Consider the following 23,139-nt stretch of genomic DNA (forward strand, 5'->3'; position numbering starts at 1 on the left):
TGTATCCATAGATCTCTTAATGTTGCTCTCAAAGTGCACCAGATTGATGCTTTTAACTTATAATATTTAAAAAAATCTTCCCGGGGGAAACATGCCCCCGGACCCCACTGAGGAGGTGAGGTCCACCCCCCACTTGTAAAAATAGCACTTTACCCCTGCTGTCGCGGGTACACTGTGTGTGCGTGTGGGGGGTGTTGCAGTAGAAAATTCAACTGTAGCGCTGGTGCATTAATGGGAAACCCTTAATGTTTGAGCACCCTCTATGAAACGTCAAGCTACCCCACAGCACCCCCTAGAGAAAATCTCTGGCGCCGCCACTGACCTCCACCCCTCGAGAGTTATCGCTGACTCAGCCATGTTTATGCAGCACTGCACGTGGAGATGTGGACGCGCAAGTCGCGCAGATTACGTACATATAAACCTACAAAGTACTGATATAGTAAATTAAAAAATAATTATTTTTGTGTAGTTGTATATTGCAATAATAACGTATGGTTGTCACAAAATCCCACGGCACACCCGGACTTGCCTCACGGCACACCGTTTGGGAACCACTGCTCTATAGGAGCTTTCACACTGCGGTACTTTTCCCACAAAGGTTCATGTGAACTTAGTTCATGAGAACTCTTTAGTTCTCATGAACTAAGTACAGATCGCGTTCACACTGGAAAAAGTCCCTGGGGGTGGATTAGGCAAATGAAGCCGCTGACGTCACTTGTTCTTCTTCTGCTTTACTGGCAGGCCGCAAACCACTTCACGGCGTATACTGCCGCCCAAAGTCCCCGGCCGGAAGTCCCCGGAGTTAGGGACTGGCTTCAGTAGAAGCTGCTGGGACTCCCAGCAGCTTCTACTGAAGCCTTCCGAGTAAATCGCCAGAACGCCGACACCTCCTCATCTCCACCGCTCCCATGTTTTATTTTGTGTTGCCATAAGTTAGTCTCTCTGCGTTTCTGCGCTGGGCTAATGCTAATGCTAATAATGCTAATGCGAGGATAATAAAATGGCGGCTTCACAAAACTTTTTGGGAGTTTTACGGGGCGTGGTTTGCAATCCTTCCAACCAATCAGAAATATAGCTCTTTTCTCACAAAAGAGCCGCTCGAAAGTCCCTGCTCTCTAGCAGGGACTTTCGAGCGGGTAAAAAGGTTCACATGAACTAATTTTAGTACCGGCTCTTTTTGGTGTGAACGCGATAAAAGAGTTCACATGAACCTTTGTGAGAAAAGTACCGCAGTGTGAAAGCGCCTTATGCTACTATTGAAGAAATACATCTAGACAGGAGGAGGCTACTTTGCAAAGAGCCAATCAGATTGCACGTGTGCTCAAATGTGTGCCGTGCAGAAAGGGTCAATTTGAATCTAACACAGGATATTTTCCTATTTTTGTCAACAAGCGGAACGCCACCCAAAGAAACAAAGCAGGCTATATACTAAGTAGGCGTACTGCACATGTAAGCTATTTAATCACTTAAAGCAGGAATGAAGTGGAGGGTTCATTCTTATTTCTGTTTAGCTCCTTATATTCACACAAACTAGATGTAATTTACTGTCCCTCTCACACTCAGGATTTATTTGAGTTAATTCACTGAATACTCTGTGTTTGTTTGTTTTTTACTCAAGCTGATTATAACCAATTTGTATTATTACAGCACAATTACTAAAAGAGGATAGCGGAATACAAAGATGAACAATGTACAACATGATAAACAAATTCTCATCAAGTGGGTAGATTCAGACATGGTGTGGCATTTGCCCGCCTGATGAAATACAGATGTAGGCCTACCGTTGTAAAGTAAATGTGTTGAAGAATGTTTAGTTGCAACTTGCTGGTGACCATACAGTGTTTTAACTAAACATACATTAATATGACCATGGCAAGAATTTAAAACACTACTGTCACCCAGTGGCAGGTTCAAGGTATCACTTAGCACTAAGTTTCTCTTTTTGTTACTCTACTTTCAGTCACGTTTGAGCAGGCTATTGTAGTAGTAGCATAAAGGTAAACAGGCTCAAATGCAATAATTAACCATCAGCTATTGTTTGCCTACGATTTTTGTTTATCAATTTAAAGTATCTTGTTAACCAACTACTTACAAAATCATGCTGTAGACGTGGTCTCTCAACAGTTTTATTTCATTTCTGGATTCTAGAGTAGCCTACCATAAAATCGTCTAAAACGAAGATAAACTCGAGTCATAATTAACCAAAAAACACACACACAGAGAAAAAAATATTTCGTTTTTGATCACCACGTGGGTACTCTACTCCGCCATCAACGATCTTTGTTGCCAACAGAAAAAACATACGGGCACCTGCTTCCGGTTTCCCGCCCTCAGTCAGCTGTTCCTCCGTTGTTTGCAAACAGTCCGTCCGCCTGGTCCATGGTCCCCGCCTCGTCCTCTGCGCCCCTCTAGCTCCTCCACCATGGGGGAAAACGACAACAGCGAGATAATAGAGCACCATGTCGAGGAGGAGATGGAGAAGAAAGGCACGAGGAGCCGCACAGCCTCCTCCAGCTTCCCGGGCAGCGTCACTCCGTCCGACAGAGAGGGCCACAGCGGCACCCAGTCCTCCCACAGACTGCTGGCCTACAGCGACGCGCTCATCTCCATCATCGCCACCGTCATGGTAAAGACACCAAGCTCTATCTCAATAACACATGCTGCTGCTGAGCGACTGCAGCCACCACCAACCCGAGGGCTGCCGGGGGGGGGGGGGGGGAGCAGTGGATAATAGTCCAGTAATAATAATATTTACATAGCCTACTGTCAGAGGTCGGAAGCAAGTAACTAAGTAGAGTAGGAAGGAAGTGTATCTATGGTGTGTGGTATGTCTACTTGTACTCAAGCATATCATCTTAATGCCCTTTAAACCAGAGTTTCCTTTTGAATTGGGGAAGATGGGAGAGAGGTTGGGTAGGGCATACAATGAGTATTTAATGTTAGTCAGACATTTTAAGAGTCATAGTAGGAATGATACTTGCTTACTTTAGTTATAATGGGATTATAGCAGTGCTATAGCCTACAGAGTAAGTTCAACTTTAATTCAATCTCAGTAAGTACATGGTACAAGATCATACAATATCATCAACTAGACAAATATAACTAATGTTTCTAATTATGTCAGCCACTTTAAGGGAATTTGAAAACACAGCTACAGTGAGTTTAAAGTGTGTTCATGCTTGATACTTTCATTTATGGTTGAAATTAGCCGTGATAATATTCATAATAGGGCGCTTAACATACACTGAACATGCTTACTGGTCAGTTGGAAATCCATTTTCTCAACAACATGTGCCTTTCTCTGAACATATGATGTTTCTCATAATGTATCATCTTATATTCACAGATCTTACCTGTTGCACATACAAAGTTGCAAAATAATGACGAGGTAAGACGTGTAATCGCACATTATTTTATTCCATAAAAGCGACCCCCCTTAGAACAAGGTGTTTTCAGTGGTAGTTGGGTCTGCAAGTCTCTGCAGTGAGACTGCTGAAAAGATCAAGTATGAATCTATGTGTCTGCTTACAGGGGCTGAGGCAGAGTGTTCAGCTTCTGCTGTCAACAAAGATTGCTGTTTACTTAATGACATTCCTCATTGTGACTGTTGCATGGGCTGCTCATATCAGGTACATTAGTATTATTAGTATATGATCATTTATAGAAGTCATATTTGACGAAGTACTAAGTATAGGAGCAGTTTTGAGGTTTATATTTATGACTTGCCTATTTTTGTGCTGAATTTCACAGATTGTTTCAAGTAATTGTACGCATTGATGATTGCCTTGCACTGCTGAACCTTGTAAGTACAAAGTCACTGTATGCTAACTAACCTTTAATTAACCTCTTGTGATAGATTAATTGAAGTATATCTTCATAATACTTTTGGATATTTAATTAAAGAGGCCCTATTATGCTTTTTAGGGTATTCCATTTCCTGTAGTGTGCTATATAGGTTTGTGTACATGTAAATGGTCTGCAAAGGATACAATCTTTGAGCGATAGAACTATTAACGAAGCACTTTTATACTAATAAAGGACTGGCTTATCTAAAGCCAGTTGAGTAGCACTTGAAATGTTTTGGCTCTATGAAACCTGATGTACTTTATGATTCTGTTTTCTTCAAGGTTGTGTCTTCCTGGTCGAATGTACTTACGGACGCTTGTCCAATTAGTACAAATCTTATTTAAAAAAGATTTAAGGTCTGATTCAACAGAGATATTAAAGTTGGTTTGGGCATATTAACTAATTTGCTATACAAAGAAAGTGCATAATAATGAATTCTCAACAAAAAAGTAATCTTTTAGTGTTATACCTAAAAGTATTTGACTTTTTGTTCATATTTCCTTTGGGTTTTATTTCAGGCCTGCATGATGCTGATAACCTTTCTACCGTACACAGTGAGTATGAGACACTGCTTAATGGTCGTTAAATCCATCACACTATTTGCTATTTTTGCTCTGTATTGCTCAGTAACATTACGGCATGTCATATTTTGCAGTTCTCTCTGATGGCCACCTTCCCTGAGAACATCCTCGGGATTTTACTCTTTTGTGGTTGTGTGATGGTGATGGGTGTCATACAGGTGAGCCATTTATTATAGTGAAATAATTATTTTCTCTTTTCTTTTTTAAGTTCACCAATTTCCAAAATGGATGTCTTAAAGGTCCCATGTCATGCTTTTCCGGTTATTACCCGTCCCCTTGTGTGTTATGAAGGTTTTTCTGCATGTAAACGGTGTGCAGAGTCAAAACCCTCAAAGTACACCCTGTAGCGAGTAAAACTCTAACACAGAAAATACCTCCCCAAAACGCCTCGTTGGAGATACGTCACTGTCCATTTGATTCTTCCGGGGTCGCATGATGTCATCCGTACCCGGAACGAAATGGACCAATCCGTGGAGCCGTTATGTTACGTCCGCGGAGCCGTTACGTTAAGCCCCCGCTGATTGGTCCAAATTGACCAATCCACGGACTTCCTCACACACTCAGTGCAGGCAGCTCAGCTGATTTCTCCTCCCTGGCTGCAGGCTGATAACAGACAGTTGGGATCGCGGCGAAATTCTCTCTGCAGACCCGTTCTCTCCGCAGACCCGTTCTCTCCGCAGACCCGTTCTCTCCGCAGACCCGTTCTCTCCGCAGACCCGTTCTCTCTGCAGACCCGTTCTCTCCGCAGACCCGTTCTCTCTGCAGACCCGTTCTCTCCGCAGACCCGTTCTCTCCGCAGACCCGTTCTCTCCGCAGACCCGTTCTCTCTGCAGACCCGTTCTCTCTGCAGACCCGTTCTCTCTGCAGACCCGTTCTTTCTGCAGACCCATTCTCTCTGCAGACCCATTCTTTCTGCAGACCCGTTCTCTCTGCAGACCCGTTCTCTCTGCAGACCCATTCTTTCTGCAGACCCGTTCTCTCTGCAGACCCGTTCTTTCTGCAGACCCATTCTCTCTGCAGACCCGTTCTCACTGCAGACCCGTTCTCTCTGCAGACCCGTTCTCTCTGCAGACCCGTTCTTTCTGCAGACCCATTCTCTCTGCAGACCCATTCTTTCTGCAGACCCGTTCTCTCTGCAGACCCGTTCTCTCTGCAGACCCATTCTTTCTGCAGACCCGTTCTCTCTGCAGACCCGTTCTCTCCGCAGACCCGTTCTCTCTGCAGACCCATTCTCTCTACAGACCCGTTCTCTCTGCAGACCCGTTCTCACTGCAGACCCATTCTCTCTGCAGACCCATTCTCACAGCGTTTATCAACCCTTTTCTTACTCAGTATCAAGCCACACTTATTGTTTTTACTTCGGCTGTGACTTTGTGTGTGCTCAGGGTGAGTTTGGCTGTGTTTGGCTGTGTATCGCTAAACAAGGAAATCACACCTCCACGGAGCTCAGCGCGATTCACAACGTCCCGACTGGTCCCGACCAATCGGAGCACACTGGGCTCACAGGGAGGGGGGGGGGGCAAGAGCTGCAACGAGCCGTTTAGTGGAGAGAGTGAATACTGCTGAATACACATACTTTACAGAGATGCTGTATGCGAAACCAATGTGAGTTTGGAAAATTGCACAATATAAATCTATTCTAGTCGACCTCAACAATGGAATTATGATCAGTGGAAATGGCCATGACATGGGACCTTTAAGTTAAAACACCTATATACAGTATATACAGATTCAGTTGATTGTTGCGTTATGTTTGCTGTATTTTTGTGGTGGATCTACTGAAATCAGTGAAATCCCATATTTCTTCATGCTTTGTTTCCCTAGTCGGTGATTGTGGTGTACGCCTTCAGCCGCCCCTTCCTGTTGAACGAGCAGATTCAGATCTCAGAGAACCTAACGGTCTATAAACATCACATCCTCAAAGTCATCATGCGGGTTCCCCTCATGTGCTTCCTCGCCAGCATCTTCTCCTTCATCCTCTTCCAGATCGTAGGTGGCACTATTTCTTTTTTTCAAATGTTTAGATTACTTTCTACGGAGCCCCTAAAGGGACATGAAAAAAAAAAAAATCTCGTGAGCACGAGAAAGTATGTGCACGAGAAACTAACCTTTTTTTTGAGAAAGTTACCGGTGCGCCAAGGAAGAAGTGGAGCACACAGGAGACAACCATTTAATTGCAGACTGTTTATGTTTACGTGGGGAAATGACAGTGTATACATTATTTGAGATATATTTCGAACTCAGACTTAATTTGATGGACATTTCGGCCAGAGGTGTAGTGCTATTAATTATTAATGTCCGTGACTCTCGGAGTATCTGCTGCTCACAGGGAAACAAACACTCAGAACACACACACATAGAGCGGAGCTGAGCAGAGCACAAACAGACTCACATCATGCACCTTGGTGACCGGACATCTCCTTCATAAAACTAATAAAAGAGGGAGTAATCAGGCTGATGTGTTGTGTAGATTCTGCCAGACGGGAAATCAGGGTCAAACTCCCTATGAAGCGGTGAGGTGCCGCTCCACATTGCTTTTCTTCCCGACTGTAATGCTGGTCCCCCGCAAATCAAGCAAGAACGTGATTGGTCGATATTCATTGTGGGGGGAGGAGGGGTGTTAGATAGATATAGAGGTGTGGTAAGTAGATAGAGCTATGATTGAGGTTTCGTTTATGCATAGAGTAGATTCTTTTAATTACATTCCCTTTTGTTTTTTGTGTACTTTTTACATTTTGGATTTGCTTGTCGACCTACTGTCGAGGGCTTGCGAGCTACCGGTAGCTTGTGATCAACGTGTTGGAGACCCCTGCTTTAGGGGTTTGCCACCCTAGCGTTTTCACTTGGTATAACTGTTGGTGCCACTGTCTCGAAGACATCCCCATCTCTCTCTGTCTTCCCTAAACAAAATAACACAAAATGAAGATTATGATAAAATATTTGTTGTCAGCTGATTTTCATATGAACAACAAGATCGAACATGTTAACCCTTTAACTGCCAGACCAAGAAAAAAGCTATGGAAAAATGAGTTGTTTGCATTTTTTTATGAAATGGGCCACAAATAACCACAAACCATTTTCATTTTGTTGACTGGCCTCACAGTTTTGTTTTTATGAGCCTATGAGTGATCATCATATACAGTACAGTATTTGTACACATCAAACTCAAATAAAACACAAACTCAAATACATTTGTTTCTTTTATGGAAAATTAGCAATATATACAACCAGATATATTCATAAAAGATAATAAATTATAATTGTAAGGAAAAAAGTAATGTAAAGTGTTTTTCATAATAAAAAAAATACTTGCTCATCTTCCTGTATATGCTGAATTGGCCTAACAAGAAACCACTGGCCTAACAGCAAATATCTATATCCTGTGTGCAACTTTGGGCTGTATGCCATGCATGAAAGGTGCTATATAAATTATTATCACTCTGAAACTAATAAGGCAGTACTAGATTTAGTAATATTACCATGAATCTAGCTATTTATTTACCATATTTTATAGGAAAACATCTCTGAAACTCTGAAAAAGTCCTATTGCTAGCTTACAATAAAAGGCCAATTCGACTTTTGAGCATATTTTCAAAAAATGAATTACACCCTTGTTAAACCTTTTTTTGTGCATCAAGTTATCTAAATATGTTCAGTAAGTGCTCTGACACTAGAATATGTCAAAAAGGATATGGTTCCCTTACAAAAGTTGACCAAAAAGAGTGATTTCTTCAGCAGTGATTTTTAGCATTGCCAGCTTCCTCAGTGGAAGCTAGCTGAAGGGTTTTCTGTTCGAACCACAGTGACATCTAGAGGTTGTTTTGTGCATAACATGTCAACCAGAAGGTAGAGCTGGCTGAATCAGATGGAGTTCAACTTCTTTTTTTCTTTTTTTTCAACAAGATATCAAGACACAAAATGTGCTCTACCAAATGGTGGCGCTGGCAGTTAAAGGATATATCGTTAGCAACTTGACTAAATGCTAGCAGGCAGGCTACTGTCCAAAGCAAGAAACAATCGTAATAATACCAAAGTTAGTAGGAAGGTTTTGATACTTACTGTGTTTGTCCGAGGCTTTCATTGTGAAAGGGAGACCGTGGCCAAGAGGCAGACAGAATTTTGCGTTTTAATGACAATTCATTTATATGTTACGGCTAATTGTTTCAGCACACATTTCATTCGGAAACAGCAACTTTAAACTCAACTGTTGCTGCTGTAAATCTTTTCTTTCTTGTAACATTTCGATTTTGTTTTTCAGTCCTACGTGCTCTTGGCAATTGTCATCTTCCTGCCGTACATCTCTAGGTCTTTGAAGTGGTGTCGCAGCAAAGCAATTGGTAAGTACTACATGCTATAGTGAGTAACACAGGAAATATGAGCTAACCTCTAGCCAGATATACTTTGGGAGTAGATGTAGTTGCAATTCATTACGGGTCCTTGTGCATTTCAGGTCAGGTGGAGGAGACTCCAGACTCCATTTTGTTTTACACCTTCCTACCTGAGGAGCCCCTCAGCAAGGATCGAGTGGAGGCGTTCAGCGATGGAGTTTACGCCATCGTAGCAACGCTTCTCATCCTAGACATATGGTGGGTTTCATTACATTTTCTTGAATGTGTAAACATAGGACAAAGTTATATTGTTATAGACAGCTAAATCACAAAGCTATTATGCTACCATGCATTAGGGGATCCCATGATGTGGCTCTATAAAGAAAATCATATATGCATACATCCTATGCACATGTTGCACCCACTGTATTTATGCACTGGTAATGGTTACATACAATGCTAACTTCTGGCTAGCTAATGTTTGGAAAGTGCCCACATTTATTCATAGTATTACAAATAGCCTACCAATAAAACAGTGAGAAAATCGCACTGGACACTTAACATGTATTGTCTCTGGTTGCATTTCTTTAGCGAGGACAATGTTCCAGACCCGACTGTGGTGCAGAAACAGTTTGGCGGGAGCCTGATAGCAGCTCTGCAGGACTACGGCCCAGAGTACCTCGCCTACTTTGGTTCTTTCGCCACCGTCGGCCTCCTGTGGTTTGTGCACCACTCGCTCTTCCTCCATGTAACCAAGGCAACGCGCTTCATGAGCATGCTCAACACTTTCTCGCTGGCCTTTGTCGGAGGATTGCCTTTAGCCTACCAGCTAACGCAGGAATTCCCACGCAACTCTCGCAATGAACTAGAAGCCATTCAGATCAGCTGCGTGATCATTTTCTTTGCTGGTATATTTCAGCTCGCTATTTGGGTGGTCGCTCTTTACAACGAACAAGAAACTCTGCACCCTTACGTACGATATGGCGGACGCGAGCATGTGTTTATGCTAGCTAAGCTATCTCTGTACCCCTGCGTAGCTCTTGGGACGTTTTTCCTTACTTGTATTCTGAGTAAATTTAGTGCCTCGATTTCCACCTGATGGAGATTACGGTGCCCTTTGCTTTTCTTGTTCTAAGGCTGTTGGTGCGCGGTGGGCTAGCAATGCTACGGCTAATGTTCTGTCCTGACAGGCCCGACCAGGGGAAGTGTTGTAGAAAAGGAAGATGACGAGACAAGAGTGCCATTCAATGCTTTAGTAACCTAGTTAGCTTAAAGGGAAGTAGCTACAGAAGTGAAACTTACTCACAGAGCAGTGAGGCATTGTTCCCTAAATGCTAGGGTCTCTGAAAGAGTAACTGTTAGCGATTGCATTGAGAATCACATGAAGAGGATATTCTTTTTTCAACTTTTAAAACTGCTTCTAATGTTGAAAAGGAATCTGTGTAAATGGGATTAGAGGTGACCACACATATTAAAAGCCAAAGTATGGTGGTGACAGGATGATACTGATGGCCAAAGCCTATCATTTCATTTATTTTGATCAAACAATAATTTAAGAAGAAACTAATGCTAGTTTTGTTCGCAAATCATATTAAAACTCTCGAAAGCTAGCTGTTTTATGACCCATAAGATGGTTTTCACTTTGATTTTCATCCTGACGTAGCAAAAGGGTCAAACTGGGTAATAGCTGTTTTGTATACAGGGATGAATTGAAGTCATATGAGCTAGTTTGAGTCCTAACATAGCCGTTTATAGACTTCAATCAAAGAGAAAGCAAGCATTTATAACTATTACTTACTAGGTTTAACTCGGTTTTCTGTGCCAAGTAAAGGTGAAAAGTCCGTCCGACTGTTTTGCTTAAAATGTAGCCTTATCAGCTATTAATTTAACCGCTTATTTATCTAGCAAAGATTTGCTAAGCATGTTGCAGAAAAAAATACTTCAGCTAAAGTATTTAAATAGTCTGTATAAAACAAGGAAAGGTTGATTTTTTTCTCAATGTTTGTCTGCTCTCAGATTTTGACAAGAATGTAAATGTTGGAGTTCACCTATTAGCAAACCAGCTAACAGGTACACTGAATACGTCTGTAGTATTAGCACTTTAAACATTGAAAGGGTATGGCCATAACATGTCAAATTGCACTGCTTATAAATCAGATTTGTGTTTGGAATGCCCAGTTATGCCATCTCACCTTTACAGTTATGTCCATGTCGTCAGCCGTTTTATTTTTAGTAGGACAACTGTGCACTTAAATCCCACCCACAACTCCATTTAAAGAGGAAGAAAAAAGGCCAGGTTGTGCATGGCTTTTGTTTTATTTCACTTGAAGTCATGATTTCAGGTTTTTCTTTCAATCCTGTCTTTATTAAGTAATGTCAACTCTGTTATTGTATAGTTTAAAACTGGAAATTATCATTTTTTTCCAGAAGGTGTCGCTGTTTGTGCTGTAGTGATGTGATTATAATAATGTGTTTAAAACTGACCTCAGAGAGACTCATGTCTGTGACGAGGTGTCAAATCAAAAACTGTCAACATTTGTTTTCTGAATAAATCTGAAATAACTCCTTCAATGTGGAACTTCTTAGTCTTGTTATTTTTTAAACATAAGAAACAAAATGTACGACATTTTACAGAAAAAAAAACTTTATTTACCTCCAAACAGTAAACAGCTTCACAATATCCCCAACAAGATATCAATATGTGTTTTTATACATTACTTTGTATTGCCCCGATATTAAAAGCATACTTCGTGTCATTTCTGATCTTCTCCCCTCCAAAAGTTAAAGATTTCATTAGAAAAACATTCCTGCTCAAAGCAAATCAAACAAAAATATTCACAAAATGATAAATAAAAAAAAACAAGGAACCAAACATCTGCAGTGCATCATTACCTGACATTTGGGTTACAAAACTTATATTTCCTATCTTCATGGTTGTGCTTTACCTTCATAACTTGAATACAGATATAAAATGAGTCCACACAACAACTTCATTCCAATTCAAACGGCAACTGTGAATCTGTGGAATGTGCCAATGTAATAATACACTTCTCATTTATAATAAAAAGTGACACTGAAATAATTACGTTGGAATAAATGATTAATGATGTATGGAAGACGATTAATGCCAGATATTTCTCTTTTTATATATAAAAATGCGACCCAAAGTCATTTTTGTTGAGAATTAAATCAAAATTGAGAAACTCTAAATAAAAAAAATCACTTTGTCATCTCCAAAATGATCACATCAGCCTTAATCCTCTGTTATAATGTATTTGATTAAAACGATTTAACCGTTTCTTTTTGCAAATGAATAGTTTGTCCTTTAAGAATAAATAATGTTGGTTTAAATAAATGCGTTTGGAAACTACCTACATTTTATATTCCGTTTATACTGATACAATTATCCAACAAATTGACAGCTGATTGATTAACTATACCATCAACTAAAATGTAATAATCAATTGTTTTTATGTACTCATTTATCCATTCAAAACTTCTCAAAAGGGATTTTTTTCCTGACATTTACAGAAAAAAACAAAACAATGAAACGACTGATTAAAAATAAATAAATGGAATTGTTCATTTAATCAATACTACCAGGTTAAATGGTTGAACATTGTACATGTATTCATTTAAAAATTAAAATAACCATTAATTGAGGCAGATTATATTTGTATAACTTTGTTATACTTTCCATGTTTCAAAGTCCTATTGCATCCTTAAAATGTAAACGTTTTAAATCACTTTAGAGTCATTAAATGCTTTGATCTTTTGACAGATTCACTTAGTGTTTAGTTATTCCGGTGGCACACTCCAAATAATCCAAATCATTTGGCCACCTGCTGTCTTGAGTTGAGTTTTGGTCGTAATGCTTTAGTGTGATCACCGTCCGTGTTGATACATGCTTTACTTCATCTTGCTGGACAGTGAAGGTCAACCACAGAAAAGTGTGTGAAGCAGTAGTGTGTGTTTTGCCACAGAGAGGCTTAAGTCAGATATGTATACAGTACAATACAGCTGGTCCCAACAGTCCACCCAGCAGCACCCCCATTCACTTCTTATGGGGAATACACCCTAAAATGCACTTCTGAGGGAAACATGAACAGAAAAAACTGACCAAATAAATTAGAACATCCTCCTCGTTAACACTGGAGGAAGGATAGAGTGAAAGCAATTGCACAAGCCACAGATGCAAATGTTAGCAAAGGAAAGAAATCAGTGATAATCAGACAGTGCTTTGGTAAACATTTCTCTCTGAATAAAGGATTCAGAGGATCTCATCGGCCCGCATGGTGCTGCCAATCAACTCGCCTATATGCATCATCTTCATTCATGAATGCCTCAGATTTCCAGAGGAATTCAATGATCACGTTCTAAGAAATCAAACTGTTAAGATATTGCTCATAAAACCACTGCCCGTCCGATTTGTATATACTTAAAGATATGTGGAAATACAGCACTGTCATCATTGATAACATCCTATATTGCAATCTACATTCAGAACGTAATAATTTAACAGAGATTTAATGCCTAAGAAGATTTTAAAATAGTTATTTTTAAACATTTAAAACACACTGAGTCCGAGGATGCGGGAACCTTCAGAGTGGTCCGATGCATTCTCCTCACCACCACCACCACCACCACCACCACCCCCCCCCCCCGCGCTACAGTGCAACTAAAATCATTGGTTACATTTTATAACGGAAGCAGTCTTTATGAAGGAATACGTGTCACCATTTTGGGAAATGCGCTTTCTGTCCCAGAGATGGATGAGATCAATATGGCACTCCTGTATCTAGGCCAGTGTGGCGGCCATTAGCCTAGCTTAGCATTAAAGACTGGAAGCATAACGTAATACCTGTTTGCCTCTAAATCATACTTTTTTTTTTTTAAATTACAAAAAGTTCTACCTAATTCTTGCATTGACATTAAAAAGAATGGAGGAGAAGAGATTGATTTTACATTTCTGAAGTAATGGATTCATCCATTTTAAGCACCACAACATTCTACCCTATTGTACTCATATCAAGGTTTCATAATTGTATTTTGTGCCTCTACTGTGACACATTCACATGCTCTTATGTTGAGAAAGGTCTTATTTTCTCATACTGCAGCACCTCTTTTCACCCTCCGTCTGAAACCAGATGTGAATGGTCAACTTAAAGACCCTTAGCCTATCACGTTCAATATGTTTGAGCACTAACCAATAGAAGCGCGAGTGTAACAGTGCAGAAGTAAACAAAGGAGTCAAGTGGAGGTGTTTCAGGCAGGGGGGGGGGGCTAAACTTATGGAGTTTAGCCTTTTAGAACATTTACATGCAAGTAAACCTATATAATACACAAGAGGAAAGGAAACTCAAAAGGCATATGAGGGCCCCTTTAAAATGGCAATGCTAGCTTTTCTTAATTGGTGACTTTTAACGTGTTGGTAGGCAGATTTTAGAAAACATCTTAAATCTTTCTGCTTTTAACCTTCCAGCTACAGAGTGGGTATAAACCAATTAAACGGAACGTTAAGCGCATTTCCCAAATGTCCAACTATTCCTATAAATCCTTTATGCGCTCTCGTAAAGCTTCACCTAGCACACCCTTTAAATAATCAGCAACCATAGATCAAATCTACATCCCTACCTCATAAATCTAATTTGTTCATGCTAAAGGCTACAAGTCACATATCTAGTTTTGCATATATTTTTCTCATAGCTTAAGTCTTTTTTTTTCTTTTCCTCAGCAGGTCACACAAGTAGTTAGAATATGTATTAGATATTTATTTAGCTAAATATTTTCAGTATATTTATATACAAATCCATTAACTTGAGTGCTGATGCTCTAGTTTCTGCGTTAACATGCCTACCGTCAATCTTTATTGACTTTAAGTTGTGCGAGTTATTTAGATTCAGACAAAACCTAAAAGCTAAGAGTTCACGCTGTGGAAGAAGAGAATAAACATGGCTTAGTTCAGCAGTAGCCCAAAACAGGACTTGCGTACATGCTACATGTTTTGTTACGCTGTGAGGTTAGGACCATTACATAGAGCAGAGTATATAAAACAGTGTCTACAGTATTCAGACAAGACCAGAAAGACGAGTCTCCACAGTCCGTGTGCTGTAGCTCAGGTCCGCGACACTTTGGGCCCCGTTTCTGCTGGTAAAAGCTTCTTAAATGTGTTTCTTCAGCTAAAGTCAGTGCAATATTTGCCGTCCACAGGTAAACCGCACATCAGCCATCCACCGGCGCCAAGAAAGCCACGTGCTCAAGGGTCCGTTTGTTCTAGAAAACAGCTCCGTCTGTACCTTTTCAGGGTGGGGACTGCCTGTTCTCCGTGAAGCATGTTGAAGTTTATGCGCAGGTCCACGTAAAAAAAAGCAATGAAGCAGCCTATTTTTTTTTATTATTATTGTTGGTATTGTGTGTTTCTTTTTTTACTACAAGGTATTCCCAAGTAGTCTGGAGAGTCACCAAAGGTTCAAAGTTGTGATTTTTGCGCTGGTTGGAAGTCGAATGCAGAGTCGGCAGGATGACGATGACGCCATACCTAAGAGCGTGTGTGTGTGTGTGTGTGTGTGTGTGTACAAGCTTACACAAACTTTCCAAACCATCACACACTCTCCAGTCGTCACCCCAGCGAAGCAGGCGGCCTCTCATTCAGCCTGGGGAGTGGCGGCTGGGGGGAGCATGCCCCTCTCTCTCAGGTGGGAGTGCAGAGTGTGGAAGACGCCGAGCTGCTGTATGGGCTGAAGCATCAGCAGCTGCTGCAGCACCTTGCTCGGGTTCGGCCCCCTGCAAGACAACAATGCCATGTGACCCCAGTGGAATGTGGAAAGGGACCAGGGCATTACATTTACCAGAATGCATTATAAGTTGGTCTTAGAGTCTCCAAAAGTAACATTTATGCCAGAGCCTTCAGCTATCAAGCCCTTCTTCAGTGGGACCAGTTTGTGTTCGGGAGGCGGACACACTCTTAACATTTAAGGGCAGGGCTAAGACTTTCCTTAGTGATAAAGCTTATAGTTAGGGCTGGCTCAGGCTTGCCTTGAAGCAGCCCCTAGTTATACTGTTAAAGGCTCAGACTGTCGGGGGACTTTCACCTTCTGCTTCTTTCCTCAGTTGAATAAACTCTAATGAATCACATTACCAACATTTGACCCGAACCTCCTCCCCTAATTGCAGCCCAGATGTATACCATGAATCACATGGCAGTAAGAAGGCACAGAAAGCGGAGGAACTGGCCCAAGCTACATGTATTCTACTGGCTGGAGACTGCTGGACATCAGTAAGAGCCATCATTACTTTGGTGAAGCAATAACAAATGTTCTGCACTCGTTTGCTGTAGGTGTGGTATTAACGGATGAAAGGCGTTTTGCTGAGTCAGGTGCTAACCAGTTTCTTAAAGTTAAACAGAAGTGGCCGATGGCGGACATGTCAACACTGTAGGAACAGATGGTGCTAGTAATTTGAAAGCAGCACCAAGGATACTACCATATATCATAAGTGGCTCCCCATGACAGCGGAAAAATCATCAAAACTAAGCTGTTATAATACCGTCCCTCTGATTTCTCCTAACAGTTTGCCATGCATCGCTTGCATGTGTATTTGTTTCGTCTCCCCCCAAATACAAGTTAATACTAGTATTTTAAACTTGCAATTAATCAAAGATTATTATTGGGATTAAGGGGATAACATTTGTAATCAGTTAACACCCTTAATAATGTATATATACACTATTATTTGATCAAGATATATATTTGCATTTAACTCAGAACGTGGTACCTTTTTTCAAACAGCCACCTGAAGCTTTACAAAAAAAGAAATACAAACATATAATAATAAATGTTATTTCTATAGTGCTTTTCTTGAACCCAAAGACGCTTTACATTTGGGAGGGAGGGTAGACAAACAAAACAAAAACAAAGCCAAAAAGAAACAAAACAAAACAGAAAAGCAGTCAGGAGGAAGTTGGTTGAGAAGGGGGGGTGCTTATGGATACAGAGTTGAAGAGGTGGGTTTTGAGGCGGGACTGGAACAGGGTGAGGGACTCAGACTCACGGAGGTATTGGGGGAGGGAGTTCCAGAGCTTCGGGGCTGCCACAGAAAAGGCTCTATCCCCGAAGCTCCGGAGTTTGGCCTTGGGGATGGAAAGCAAATATACCACTTTTAATGACTGTAAAGGACCTGGTAACAGTTTTGTTTTATTTCACCATCGCCTCTGGTTGCTCTCCTCACCTGATGAAGCTGGCTATGTAGACGTGTGTGAAGGTGGCCATCAGGTACTGACAGTCGAATCGATCCATGATGCCGCCGTGTCCGGGGATGGTGTTGGCAAAGTCCCTGCAGGAGAGCAGAGAGCAGGGTGTCACTACAGCAGAACTCCATCAAGAGCATAATTTAGTCTCTTCATCGTCTTCCCCATTTGTATTGTTTTAGTGCTACTCTTGTGTTACAATGCTGGCGATTTACAAAGATCCCCTGTCAAACACACAGTCAGTCAGCGGTGGAAGATGCACTCCGACTCTTCACTTAAAGGGGGACCTATCATGCAAAATGCACTTTGTGATGTATTTTATACATAAATATGTGTCCCCGGTGCGTCGGGGAACTCACGCAGCGTCAGAAAATAAAACCCTCTCTCTTTTCCTCCGTACCCAAATCTTTTAAAAACGGGGCTACAACGAGCGGATACAGATTCCATCAGACCTGACGTAGGCCCGGAATAGTGGTTCGTTCACACGAGACGTATCCGTTCACACGAGACCACTCGAAAGCGCTGGAGACGCTGTAGTACATATGCCAGGCCTGTAAGTGGCGCTGTAGTCTGCCACAAAAGCAGCGAAGAAGACTTCCCCGCGCATGGTTGCCCTTCTGTTTATTCTCCGCTGTGGCTCTTTTTCTCCCTCCCCGAGGCAATCGTTTGCTCCTGCTGCTGTAATTCTCTCCGGTAGTCCACCAGCAGATGACAAACAACCCACTCTCTCCGCCTCTTCCAAGGAACGAAGGGACCGTGCGGCAGAGTTTCCGTTGCACACATTTTTTTCCGCCGGTCAACATGTCCGCTATAGTTTAAATTTTCCGGACAAAATTTGAAAAGTGCCGGTCAAAAGGTCTTCTTTGTTATTTATTGAGCTTTAAAACAAATGAATAACAACTATATAATCATATACGAATAAAACACGGAGGACGGAGCCTCTCTTTTCCTCCCCCTCTTCTGAGAGCCTAGCAGCTGATCAGAGCACGCTCCCCTCTCCTGCAGCTCATTTGCATTAAAGCTACGTCACAGAATCAGCCCTTGCAAAAACAGGGCTGGAATAGAGCAAATAGAGCTAAATGAGGCATGGCTAAAATGCAGGATCGGTTTGGTATTTTTTTTTTTTAAACTTCACAGACATGTTTTGTATAGGTATGGCCCTACAATATATTTTTCAAATATAGCATGATCGGTCCACTTTAAGTAAAAGTAGAAATACTGCAGTCAAAAAGTATTGCATCACAAGTAAAAGTCCTGAATTCAAGTAGTACTCACTATGGCTCTTTTCACAGTTTTATATTGTTATACTCTTTTTTTTTTATCCTTCACAAGTACATGTGAAATAATTTGTACTTTGTCAAAGTGGACCTGATTTTATATAAAATACTGGGTTCATTAGTAGTACACGACTTCATCCTGTCATATTAGCATAAGTGCATTTTGACATGTAATAAGTAGCTAGTAACATACGTCTAGTGAAGTAAAAGCTAACATATTTGACTCCGAAATGCAATGGAGTAGAAGTTTAGAGTAGCATAAACGGAAATACTCAAGGAAAGTGGAAAATATGTCAAAATAGTCAAAGTACTTAGTTTCCACCACTGCATATAGTATGGTGTCACTAGGGGGAGAATGTGACTACACAAACACTGCCTGGCTCAGTTGTGCTGTGAAAAAATGGCTTGCAAAGCTTGGAGCTTAGTGGTGAGGCAACCGAGGCAGCGAGCAGGAGGCTGCAGTTCACCTCCACAGCCAGCAGGAGGCTGCAGTTCACCTCCACAGCCAGCAGGAGGCTGCAGTTCACCTCCACAGCCAGCAGGAGGCTGCAGTTCACCTCCCCAGCCAGGAGGCTTGCAGTTCACCCTCCACAAGCCAGCAGGAGGCTGAAGTTCACCTCCACAGCCTGCAGGAGGCTGCAGTTCACCTCCACAGCCAGCAGGAGGCTGCAGTTCACCTCCACAGCCAGCAGGAGGCTGAAGTTCACCTCCACAGCCTGCAGGAGGCTGCAGTTCACCTCCACAGCCTGCAGGAGGCTGCAGTTCACCTCCACAGCCAGCAGGAGGCTGCAGTTCACCTCCACAGCCAGCAGGAGGCTGCAGTTCACCTCCACAGCCAGCAGGAGGCTGCAGTTCACCTCCACAGCCAGCAGGAGGCTGAAGTTCACCTCCCAGCCTGCAGGAGGCTGCAGTTCACCTCCACAGCCTGCAGGAGGCTGCAGTTCACCTCCACAGCCAGCAGGAGGCTGCAGTTCACCGCCACAGCCTGCAGGAGGCTGCAGTTCACCTCCACAGCCAGCAGGAGGCTGCAGTTCACCTCCAAAGCCAGCAGGAGGCTGCAGTTAACCTCCACAGCCTGCAGTAATGACTGAGGGATTACGCAAATCACTGCCGAGCGACCTGTCACTTTAAGGAAAATCTCTGCTCTTCACAACGGCTGAAGTGGTTCACAACCAGTTTCTGTCTGTAAGGTTGTAGCTCAAAGTGGAGCTCCAGACAGTTGGGTGCATTTGATCAGTGTTAAAATAATGACATGACTGGCTGACGGGGGGCAGACGGGTTACAATCGGGCCAAAACACTTCTGTTGAGGAAAACACCCTGCAGTTTCAAAAACGATGCAGACGAAAAAACACAAATGTGCCAAAACGTGCAAATTAAGAAACATCTTCGCCACACTGACAACAAATGCCACAACATTTAGAAAGCAGTTTCTGTTTTGAGTCTTTCCAGTGTTTTTTTATTTGGCAGCGTTTTGGCGTTTGCAACCTTTCGTTATGCAGCACTTTGGAGTAAATGCTGTGCATGTTTCATCATTTTCATGTGTTCTGGCAGACTGGAATTTAAATGTTTACATCGGTCTTGAATGTGCAGTGGGTTTCTCCTAATGTAAGAGTTTTGGGCCGTTGTAATCGTGTTTTCCACCTCCGGGCCACCGTAGGAATAATGCAAAATTTGAATGAGTTTTGGGTAATGGACTGAATTAATATAGCCCTTGTTCCCCATTCCTAAACACCATTAAAAAGTGCATTTAGAGATAAGTCAACATTCATACACATTCATACAGAGGTAGAGGATGCCATACAGCCTCACACACAGTTGGCCATGTCATCGAAAGCAATGGGGGTTCAGCATCTTGCCCAAAGATCGACATGTGGACAGCAGGGGCTGGGAATTGAACCACTGACCTTAGGATTGGCAGACTAATTTTACATTTAAAGTAGCCCCTATGTGTGCCTAATGTATGACATAGTTTTGCACAGATGTTTACTCATGACTTCTGACAATACATTGAAATTGTGCTGGTACATCTCATCCCATCAAAACAGAATCAAGGGAAGACGCTTAAACAATAAAATGAGACATAAAGACAAGAGTAAAAATGCAAACAACAATCCTAATTCTTTACTTTGATTTTGAAGGCTCTCTTGAAGCCGCTGGCAAAGAAGCCGCCGAAAGGCCCGATGAGAGACCCGAAGGAGGAGAGGAAGATGCTGTGGATCTGGAAGGGGTACATGTTCACCGTTTTCTATAACAGAGAGAAGAGGACACGCCTGTGATTGGATGGAAAATCCTCGCTCTGATCTTCTCTTTGTCCGGATATTGATATTGTGGAAAATAATCTAAATAACGGCAAAGCATATCAGATTGATCAGAATCAGAAAAATAAATAATGTATTAATCCCGGAGGGAAATAGTTTTTCGTTAGTGGTTCCATTATAGAATGAATTAAATAAAAATATAAACACAATAAAATGTACCTTTTTTGTATTAAATAAAAGTAGCAATAGTGAATTGTAAAAATACACAGCTGCAAGCAAAGTCTTACATTCAAAATTCCTACATTTAAAAGTATTATCAGCAACATGTACTTAAAAGTATAAAAAGTTAAGATACTAACTGAAGAATAAATATGTCATTTCGTATTATATATGACATTATTCATTGTTGCATTTTAGTGTCGTAGACAAATAAAGTTTTGATCCACACAATATTAATGTAAAGAACTTTTGAAATAAATGCTTAACTTGTTTTGTACCTGCAACAGTTATATCTTTAGAGATGCATTATGTTCAAAGTGTATTACATGTTTTTAATGCAAAATCTGAAAGGCCACCAGACCTGTTAGACCTAAATGAGTGGATTAAATTACATAATTTCCCATTTAAATATAGTGGAGTAAAAGTATAGCATTAAATGAATAAACTCAAGTACTTCAAATTCGTACTACTAAATATACTCAGTTACTTTCCACCACTGTGTATCATTTAATATAGGAATAAAGAATGTGCAATAAAAGATCAAATAAGATACATAAACATGAGAATTAAAGTAACATGTCGAATAAAAGATACATAGTCTGGTGCCAGAATATTGTACCAGAGTGCCTGACTCCAATATATTTATATTTTAAATAAGCTCAAATATAAAATAATTGTTGTTCTCTATCTACATGAAAGAGGGATTTAGCCACATGTTGCTTATGAGTCTTTCTATCGCATTATCTATACACTATTTGAATGTATGTATATGTACAATAATATATTACAATTATATTTCTCAAATGGTCTTAGTTGAGGAAAAACAGTTCAAAAGGAATGGAAAAGGGGCAAAGTCTTACCCATGTCAGTATGTTTTGCAGCGCAGCAGGGAGCGTGTACTCCTGCATCAGAAATATCTCAGAGGGCTCACACTCTACTGTAAAGCTGTTGGTCTCACTGTTGAAGCCCACACACACAAAGTACTGGCACTGAGACAGCAGGTAGGCCAGCTGGGGGTCACAAGACACAAGGGAAAGATCAACTTCCAGCTCAGTGGAATGATTGAAGAACGACAATAAAACAAAACATTTGTTGAGGTCAGAATCATGCTTTTGGGAAACCGTCACATACAACATGTGGACATTTCCACCAGCTGAATGCTTATAGACATCTCTAGCTGGTAGTGAAAGTGGTCACTAAACAATATTTTCCCTCTTAATTTTATTTGGAAAACAAAAAGAACATTCGTTGCTGAGACTGACAATAACTGGTACATCTTGGCAAAGGCCATCACTTATTTAGAATTTTCAAGCCGATAACATCTGAGTCTGTTCTAAAAAAAATAAAAATTGTAAAAAGCAGACCAAGTGTAAGTTGTTACTATTGTTGGGACCCCCTTGAAAACGAGATGGTGCATCTCAAGGGGTTTATCCCAATGAATAACATTTCTATATATATATATATATATATATAGTACTCACGATGAAGCCAAACACCACTGTGGCGAAGTAACCCCCGATGAAGCCCTCCCAGGTCTTCTTGGGTGAGAGCTGCAGGGGGGGGGGGGGGGGGGAGGAGAGAAACAGAGGCTCTCTTTCACATCACCATGACATCAGCCTCACCAAAAACGACATGTGATTTTGAATCAACTCCTTTTTTTCATACCGTCATCTCTGGGTTACTAAACAGTCATCCTCAAAAGTATCTTTAGTTAACTCCTCGTGTATTTCATATGATGGAGTTCAAGAGATGGGAAATCCACTCATTTAAAAGTGGCTTTTAACCCAGTAGTGTTCAGTCAATTTGAGAAGAAAAGTGGCTGTAATGGTTGATTTCCAAAGAGTTCCATGTCTGCGTCACAACCTGGAGGTATTTATTGGCAGTGTTGTCAGACTGAAACATTGCCAGTGTATTTTGGGGCTGATGGTTTTAACCCCGAGATGCTGAGATGCTTTAACTCCCTCATCAGCACCACATCATTTAAAGTGATAGTCAATGTATCTCGTCTGTAGAAACTTTGGATTCCTGATGTCTAAAAACTGTCCCGGTAAAGAGGAGAAAAAGAGCGCAAAAGCAGTAAAGAGGTTAAAAGACGGAGCACAGTCTGCACAGAGAAGATCTACAATTCGTCATCCACCTTTTGATTACAATAATATCTTAAAGGGCTTCTGGGTCCAGTGTTTCAATTTGTACACCTAATGAGATGTTCAGTCAACAACACCACCATGATTGATAGCTTTTTTGGAATTATATGAAATGATTTTAATGATTGTCAAAACAGATACATCTCCTTGACCTTGGGGGAAAGTTCAGTTGTGTTTGTGTAATGTGATAAATGTGAAAAAAAATCTAAAAATAATGTGAACATTTGTTTTTTTAAGTCT

The 23,139-nt window shown here is 41.2% G+C and overlaps 2 protein-coding genes across 2 annotated transcripts in view; one reads left to right on the forward strand and one right to left on the reverse strand.

Moving 5' to 3' along the window:
* Window positions 1-2,293: 2,293 nt before the first annotated feature.
* tmem175 (transmembrane protein 175) lies at window positions 2,294-10,544 on the forward strand. Its single transcript, XM_034216725.1, is given in 11 exon segments — window positions 2,294-2,626; window positions 3,347-3,388; window positions 3,532-3,629; window positions 3,751-3,802; window positions 4,365-4,400; window positions 4,502-4,585; window positions 6,252-6,416; window positions 8,686-8,764; window positions 8,878-9,013; window positions 9,347-9,840; window positions 9,843-10,544. Coding segments are annotated over 11 exon segments (1,530 nt in total). The 5' UTR covers window positions 2,294-2,422; the 3' UTR covers window positions 9,983-10,544.
* Window positions 10,545-11,381: 837 nt separating this feature from the next.
* cds1 (CDP-diacylglycerol synthase (phosphatidate cytidylyltransferase) 1) overlaps window positions 11,382-23,139 on the reverse strand; it is a 50,249-nt gene continuing 38,491 nt past the window's right edge. The window contains exons 9-13 of the mRNA XM_034216727.1: window positions 22,237-22,305; window positions 21,616-21,765; window positions 20,404-20,523; window positions 16,982-17,085; window positions 11,382-15,538 (exon numbers count right to left, since the gene is read on the reverse strand). Of these exons, the coding sequence (XP_034072618.1) occupies window positions 15,400-15,538; window positions 16,982-17,085; window positions 20,404-20,523; window positions 21,616-21,765; window positions 22,237-22,305 (582 nt within the window). The 3' untranslated portion in view covers window positions 11,382-15,399. The remainder of the gene's footprint in view (window positions 15,539-16,981; window positions 17,086-20,403; window positions 20,524-21,615; window positions 21,766-22,236; window positions 22,306-23,139) is intronic.

The sequence above is a fragment of the Gymnodraco acuticeps genome, unplaced genomic scaffold (genome assembly GCF_902827175.1).
Source record: "Gymnodraco acuticeps unplaced genomic scaffold, fGymAcu1.1, whole genome shotgun sequence".
In the NCBI taxonomy this organism is placed as follows: domain Eukaryota; kingdom Metazoa; phylum Chordata; class Actinopteri; order Perciformes; family Bathydraconidae; genus Gymnodraco; species Gymnodraco acuticeps.